The sequence below is a fragment of the Daldinia decipiens genome (assembly GCF_022478715.1).
Source record: "Daldinia decipiens strain CBS 113046 unplaced genomic scaffold F4813scaffold_91, whole genome shotgun sequence".
Lineage (NCBI taxonomy): Eukaryota > Fungi > Ascomycota > Sordariomycetes > Xylariales > Hypoxylaceae > Daldinia > Daldinia decipiens.
In genome coordinates, this window is record NW_026054634.1 from 1 (window position 1) to 7,787 (window position 7,787).

Consider the following 7,787-nt stretch of genomic DNA (forward strand, 5'->3'; position numbering starts at 1 on the left):
TTCTTAAATTAAATATAAATATGCGAAATCGTTGATTTTGTATGGGAAATGGGTGGCCCCTACTAGGGTGGCCCCAGTAAGGGTGTTTCGACTTATGTTATGGCGGCCATGTGGAACTCGGTATCCTTATGAGGGTAGAAGAGGCAGAATTTCGAAAAGTTCTTGACGAGCAACAACTGATGACCACAACTGTGGTTAACTTGAGATAAGACAGCACAGTTTTGACACATCTTGGCGGTTTTATGAATTTACTATAGGATTTTCTCGTATAACGTGTGAGGATATGTCTTCTATTTAGATTTAAAGGTCTTCAGAGTCGGCTCTTCTCACTTTTATTGATAATATAGGAGTTACTGATAATGTTTCTGGCTTGGAGAGAGGGATGATAGTTGGATTGTATATATACTAGAAGATTCCTGAAAACATATTCTTTATGCGTAATTCTAAAATAACCATATGTACTTGATCCCATTTAATCAGCTCCCATCAGAAAGGCCCTGTTCTTGTCACTAGTAACGTCTGTATGTTCAATAATAATGCTTTATGACAACGAATATTAATCTAAAAGCATTGGCTAATCTATATTTGAACAATATCTTGGTGTCAATTGACCAGAAGGCGATAGAAGCAAATTAACACAAAAGACAAACGAGCTAAGACAATGACTTTGTTGTTAATACGTGCAAACATTTTCATTTGTTTATGTCCTTCACTATTTTAGTCTCCATACTTCGGTACTTGCCTCAGGCACTTATATATCTAGGTACCTAGGTAGATATATAGATGAATAATGGTTTGGTCACCTTAGAAATGCCCCTTATGTACTTGGAAGATATATTGCAGTCGGTTTATGATAAGCACCACGTAGTGAATAACCTACCAGTCTTACGTGCCTGCTAATCAGTACCCATCTCCCATTTGCCTTCGGAAAATCTTTATAATACTTTCAATTTTCATCCTCTACTGCTGCCGCAGAAACTTAATCCTTCTGCTCGGCTTATAATGTTACTATGGCCGGCAATCTAGGAATGTATAAGATATTTATATCGCAAGCAGCTCAAGTATTTCAGTTACTTATCTAATGTTTGACCGGGAAGTCTCTTACGAAAATTAATGGTGCGGTCTTAACATATAACCTTCTCTTAAATTTCAACAATTACACCAACATAACAAGAATACGTAGAACATAATATATATTATTTTATTTGTAAGAAATTCTTATATTTGTTCATATTTTTTACTTTTTAAACAACTAAGTATTGCGGTTATGAAATAAGTTGAAACGTAATATAATGTATGACTATGTTGGAATATGGGGAATAGCCAATTATGTAATCTAGTCACGTGCCACCACGTGCGTGGAGCTAAACCTAAAAGGGCTTACCTTTTAGGCTAACCCACACACACAACTCAACCATAGACAACAACAGATCGTGATAGCCTCATTTCAGTATTGTGTGTTTCCTTTCCTTTCAACGTACGCTTATTGGTGTACACCTAATCCTTACCTAATCGTTACCCCTACCTGGTCACCCGACAGACTATTTTATGTAAATTTCTATTATGAACATAACTTTATTAATATTAAAGCTATGAAATTATAAAAAGCACCTTTAAAAATTAAAATGGTATAAGAATGAAGAAATGATTTCCTCCAATTTCTATAAATTTTTTAAAATGGCTATTTTAAATAAAAGATGTAGTGTTGTTTCTAGAGAGAAATGCCAAGACCGCGCCATTTTTCGCGGGGAGCTGCCGGGATGCGTTGGTTGCCGTTTTGTACACAACCGGTCTTTGTTCCGGCCTATCGGCGCATCACACATTAGCTATTCCCGCCAAGTCAGCGATCATTCCCCGCAGAACGATTGTCCTAAGCTAGGCGATGATGACGTGATCACGATTGATATGGCGATATACTGTACTATCATCAGTAAGAGGTTAGATAGGTACCTAACGTAGGCAACTTTTGAATTCGTATCCGAGCAGGAATGAGGGCTATCTAGAAACCGGAATTGCTCATAAAGCTCTTGCGTCATTTTCAAAGTTTAGAAAATTGTATAAGAATCCTCCGAGGTACTGACTTTAGATATAGGTGGCTAAATCATATATCTCTAATTGGAGGCGTTAACTTCATTTCACTATTATCGTCTTCTAGTTTCAGCAATAAATATGACTTCAACTCAGAAAAATCTTGCGAGCAAGAATGCTGAATATGCTAGCAAGTTCACTAAAGGCGATCTTGCCCTTCCGCCAGCTAAACACTATCTAATCTGTACGTAAAACCCTTTACAATAGGGTTATATGAGGGCTATACTACAAGCAACTGGGAGCTGACTCATGCAAAGTGACCTGTATGGATGCTCGTATCGACCCGGCCGCCGCCTTTGGTATCGACCTTGGTGATGCCCACGTTATTCGAAACGCTGGCGGTAGCGCAAGAGATGCTCTACGATCAATCATCATCTCGCAGCAACTACTTGGGACGAAAGAGATCGTACTTATAAAGCACACTGGATGCGGCATGTTAACGTTTTCCAACGATGATGCTCATGGTCTCGTGAAGAAGAATTTAGGACCAAGCGCCGCTGCAGAAATTGCCACCCTCGATTTCCTCCCCTTCACCGATTTAGATAACGCTATAGAGGGAGACGTTGAGTACTTAAAGAGGAGCGCCGCTGTGCCAGACAACGTGGCTATTAGCGGTTGGGCATATGAGGTTGAGACCGGCACAGTGAAGCAAATCGTATGAAAACATTTATAGGATATTGTCAAGTGAATGGATATATAGAGCTGAAATTGGTTTAACAATAAAAGGTTAGGTACCTTAGGTACCTAGGTTTTAATAAATTATATAGTATATATATTGTATATACACGGCTCCTCTGAGCTGTACTCGCATATCCCATTATATTACAGAAATTGAAGTGAACATGGGCGGCAAAGACTTACCCAGATATCAGGCAGAAAATCATGGTGCGGTGCGGGGTTTACTTGAAATAAATCTCAGCGAGGCACCTACAGGTACTGGACTGTTGGCCGAAGTCAAGGCCTTGTAAATAAGATAATACAATGCGAATAATATTTATTAGAAGCTTCCGGAGGCAATGGAGATAAAGTTTAAAAGCAGCATGGGCTTGCTTTATATTCAGCAATCTTGAATTTTTTCTCTATCTACTTAGCCTCTTACCGAACCATATTCATGAAGGCCTAATAACCTATATCAATGAAAAGAGCGCCAAAGAGGCTTCGGCCGACCCACATGCCTATTTGCACTGACTTGGAGAGATCTCTTGCCTAGAGATCCAAACAAGGGACCCGAAAACTAGTGCTTATCCGTCTACGAGGTATTAACGTATCGGAAGATAGTATTCATAGGTATTAAATCTCCATTGAATTTATCTAAACTCAAGATCAACCATTAAAACAGATGCCGATCGAGCCATTGGCGGAATCAGATCTAGAAGAAATGTTGGTAGCGAGGTTTAGTTCGATGGGGTAGATTTCAGTCCCCTGATCGGATCTCTTGGGGATAAACGGGTAGATAAGGCAATTGCTCCCTTATTAATGTGGAAAGCATCTTGTTATGGAGTAGAGGAATGCATGAGATGAAAGACATCTTTGAAGAAGGAGAAATGCTATGTACCTAGACGAACTATGGGCGTTATCCAAACACTTCCCCACCTTCCGAAATGGGAGTGACCGGCCAATGAGATCGATGCAATCCCCGCACAAGAAAGTTAGCTAGGTTAATACCATTAACTAAGACCTTCTACCGTTTCGAAGATGCCTATCAGTCGAAGGCCTGAACCGGTAGACAACAAGTAGGGGTGTCGACATGGGTAAGTGATAAAACGTCCTATTAACATTCATTTCATCAGATATCCAATCACTTGAAACCCATTCTTGCCCATGGGATAGTCTTTGCCTCATAGGCTGCAACCCACCGTCGAGACGACCGTAGAGATAATTTTAAGAGGATCACTTGTTGGACAGTTGTACTATAGATTGACGAATTGAATCGATGAATATATCTGTCATTAGAGGCTCGAAATAATTTATTACCAACTTCAGAAGAGCCTTGATTTATCTACGGTGTTGTGGCGGGTCGAATATGTAGGTAGCGGATTGAAGTGTTTAAACTGCGTGTGTGATCGTAAGTGCGCCAGATACTCTACTACATGGAGGTGACTTAGTATAGGAGGTATTAATCCATCTGGATTAATTCTAGATAGTGTAGAACACGTCATGAGGTGGAGCAAGAAGCAAGGAAACAATTTCGTTGTTCCACGAGGAACTCTAAATTAACTATAGGAGCCTGCGGCGATCCATACTAAGAGTACCGTTTGTTCTAGATGTCTTGCCTATAATCCTAACAGAACGGATGGCTTCTTAGGTGCAGGATATAATGGGGGTAAACCTTAAGGGGTTGCGTTTCTACATAACCTTTCAAGGAGAAATGTTACTTAACCACATCATCTAGATGTTATAAAGCCAGTTTCAGACACGTACTTAGTGTAGGAGGGTTTTCTGAAGGTGGCTAGAACGAAAGAAGAAGGTGATCTTCCATAACAGGGCTCTCATTCTACTAGAACAGGTAGCTCTTCTATATCTTATTCGAAAAGAAGCTTTGAGGGGTTTGGAGTATGTCCTCTTCACGCCATGCACTTAGATATACGCAAGCGCTGATAATCCTACCTAGGTAAGTACCTATATTTATTGTCGTATGTTCTACCGACGTACTGAACTGGTGCTGGGGTATCAGGTGACTTTGACCCTGATCATGTGATTATATTTTAGTATAAGTACCATTTATGGTCGCACACGCCCATTTTACATAGTATCATCCACTTTTAATACAAGTCATTCCTTTTCCTTCATCATCTTCATCATCTAAAAGTCCTTGATATCAGGTCTAATAAGGCTTGATCCAAGGCCAAGACTTCTAAGTCTTGTTCAGTACCGAGGTAATTGATGAAACGCGCATCGGCGGACCAGGTTGGGTCAAGCTCTTGGTTACTAGCCTAGGCGCGGTAGTGCGGGGAGTACTATTACATCTGCGATACTAAATATTGCGTGGCCGAAATATACGCCGGCCTCACCGATCGATGTAACAGCATGGGATAATGTTTCAAGATGGCATATTAGTTAGATCGAATATTTCGTATAAGATAATGACTAATAGGTAATAGGTGGTAGGCATTACAAATTACATCATACCATACCACTCAGGGCTTAATAATCGCTCAGGACTTCATATTTTGGTCGTATCCTTAACTCGCTTCATATACGAAGAGTGAGTATAAAAGCAGCTCTGGAAGACCTCAAGTTCTTAGAATCATCTTCCATTGCAGCTTCTTTCACACTCCTCAATAATTAAATAAGATTCATAGACTATCTTCACAGCTTTGAAGCCAAAATGGCTACCACTGCCGACAAATCTAAGCCCTACTTTCCCCTAGCTGGCCTTGCTAATGACGGCTGGTCCAAAGAAGACGAAGCAACGGCAACATGCTTCTGTGGTGCAGTACAGCTTGCATTTGTAAGCCGTTTCCATAAGCTATAGCTTTGACATGCACAACGCCCGTTCTGAAGATATCCTTGCTAACACCACCATATCCGCAGCCAACGCAAGGTCCAGGTTACATCCGTACATTTGTGTGTAATTGCAACGACTGTCGTAAAATCACGGCATCTATGTTCGCGACCAACTTCACGATTCTGGACACACACTTGAAGCATATTCGTGGGCGTGACAACCTTACGAAATTCGGCCCCCAAGCACATACTATCGCTTCAGGCAAAGGCATGGCTAACTACTTCTGCTCAACGTGTGGTACGCTCATGTACCGCGTTGGAGAGGCCTTCCCAGGCATGAGCATCTTGCGCCTGGGTACTGTCGACGATTTTCACTTACACGAGACCAAGATGCGACCCACGGTAGAATACTTCGTTGAGAGCCGCGTGGGATGGCTTAAGGGTATTGAAGGAATCAGGAAGTTTAAGGGGCTTCCATCCCTCTGACATGGAGCTTACCGTTCCCTAGTACATCATCTTGTAGACGGGTCGTCCCATAAAAGGAACTGATGGGGTTAATTCTACTAGAAGGTTTCCCATTACCTATTATATAACAGGCAGGTACCTAATATAGCGAGAATAAACTGTTTGTATTAAGTTATCGTAAAGGAAATAGGGCGCATTGTAATGCTGTCTAATCATTGTCAGTATTATGAGTGGACATTGCAGCAACTCTTTCTGGGGGCTTCGATGCCTTAATAAATTATGAATCTTAGCACCTCATGGAGGGAAGAAAACACTGAACGAGTTGAAGTTTTGGAGTGAAAATCTCTCAAGTACTAAATATTCTTGGGAACAAGCTCATCTTCGAGAGAGTTATATACGCAGTATACTGAACCATTATCAACATCCTCTCTTAATTTTTCCTCGTATCAACGGACCCCTGGTGCCTACATATCTAAATTCGATAGATAGCACCGCTAAGATGTGCCTTCTGGGTTCAACTGGTAACACTTATCCGTTGGGATTCTCTCGCCTTGGTCCCACTAGAATAGGTTGTTAGGTCAATGCACGCCTGCCTGTAAGTAATTCAAAAGACTTACATGTTCGTGAACGCATCCATCAAGCCAGAGCCACCTGTCCGTAGTCGAATATTGGGCGTATGACATATTCGTGCTAGCATCGAAACACCAAGCCGTATTTTGTTCGCTTCCAAGCTTATTTCCGCTGCAAAAAATACCCCAGATGTTGTTGGGCCCAGACGCGTACCCTGGATGGTGTTGCTATGATATAGTAATTAGCACCGATGCCTGTCTGCTACTAATATATGAGATATGTTTGAGTTAAAATAACGACTAACTTTATAAACTGAATCTATCAAGGAAAACATCTTTCTAGGATCTCCATCAACTACGAATGCACGATAGAAATCATAAGCTCTCTGTGCTGTCTCTTCTACGGTGACAGAGGGATCCGGTTGGCAGAGAGCAGGGGGAGTCTTTAAATTGCATAGGTTTTCTCTCTTGATGAGAGCGTCGTCGTGTGCAACTGGGGCAGCAGTGCTAATAGTGGGTGCTAGGACGCCAGCAGAAAGAAATAGCAAGAAACGCATTTTCGTAGTAGTGGGTATGCGAGTTCTAAACATGGTATATTCCTAAATCTCATGGGGTAAGAAGCGACTATATATTTCTAATTTGGAGAGACTTTACGTATAGTAGGCCGTGGTTTTCTATATCAACGCGGGGAAATACCTAAAACCAAGATTATTTATTAGTTTAGCCGCCTCGATTTCAATTTATACAAATCTATATAGATCGTCCGAATGAAACCTAACCACATTCACACATGTAAATGATTGGTTATGGTAAATCCCTTATGATGTATCATGGTGGATAAAGTTTGCTGTTTAAAGACTCCAATCGGAATCGTTTTTGAAATCTTGGGTGCTGCCATTTATGTGATATGTCGTCGCGTTCATACGTTGATGAGATTGAGCACCACGTAGTCTCTTGTTAGAGTAAGGTAAGGTATCTTTGGTTGGCGAATGATTCAGTTCTCAAATCGCTCAATTGACGTGGATTCTGTGTTGGAAATGATGGCGGTATGAACGACGTCACTACTAATCTGAGGTAATTGCACGCTCATAGAACTTCGGCTGGAATATTTTGAGGTTTCAAAGTAAGTCAAACCACCCTTACTGGGGCCACCCTAGTGGGGGCCACCCATTTCCCATACAAAATCAACAACTTCGCATGTCTATAATTAATTCAAAA

At 41.1% G+C, this 7,787-nt stretch overlaps 3 protein-coding genes across 3 annotated transcripts; 2 read left to right on the forward strand and 1 right to left on the reverse strand.

The window, feature by feature from the left end:
• Nucleotides 1–1,887: 1,887 nt before the first annotated feature.
• Nucleotides 1,888–2,791, forward strand: F4813DRAFT_378151 (carbonate dehydratase). The gene is made up of 2 exons (XM_049245313.1): nucleotides 1,888–2,272; nucleotides 2,346–2,791. The coding sequence occupies exons 1-2, from the start codon at nucleotides 2,170–2,172 to the stop codon at nucleotides 2,747–2,749; spliced, it is 507 nt and encodes a 168-aa protein (XP_049094341.1). The 5' UTR covers nucleotides 1,888–2,169; the 3' UTR covers nucleotides 2,750–2,791.
• A 2,331-nt stretch (nucleotides 2,792–5,122) lies between these two features.
• F4813DRAFT_340451 (Mss4-like protein) lies at nucleotides 5,123–6,560 on the forward strand. The gene is made up of 2 exons (XM_049241246.1): nucleotides 5,123–5,539; nucleotides 5,623–6,560. The coding sequence occupies exons 1-2, from the start codon at nucleotides 5,417–5,419 to the stop codon at nucleotides 6,019–6,021; spliced, it is 522 nt and encodes a 173-aa protein (XP_049094342.1). The 5' UTR covers nucleotides 5,123–5,416; the 3' UTR covers nucleotides 6,022–6,560.
• Nucleotides 6,495–7,126, reverse strand: F4813DRAFT_394768 (uncharacterized protein; the record flags this gene model as incomplete). The annotated part of the gene is made up of 3 exons (XM_049247606.1): nucleotides 6,495–6,560; nucleotides 6,618–6,797; nucleotides 6,875–7,126. The coding sequence occupies 3 exons, from the start codon at nucleotides 7,124–7,126 to the stop codon at nucleotides 6,495–6,497; spliced, it is 498 nt and encodes a 165-aa protein (XP_049094343.1).
• Between the last annotated feature and the right edge of the window lie 661 nt (nucleotides 7,127–7,787).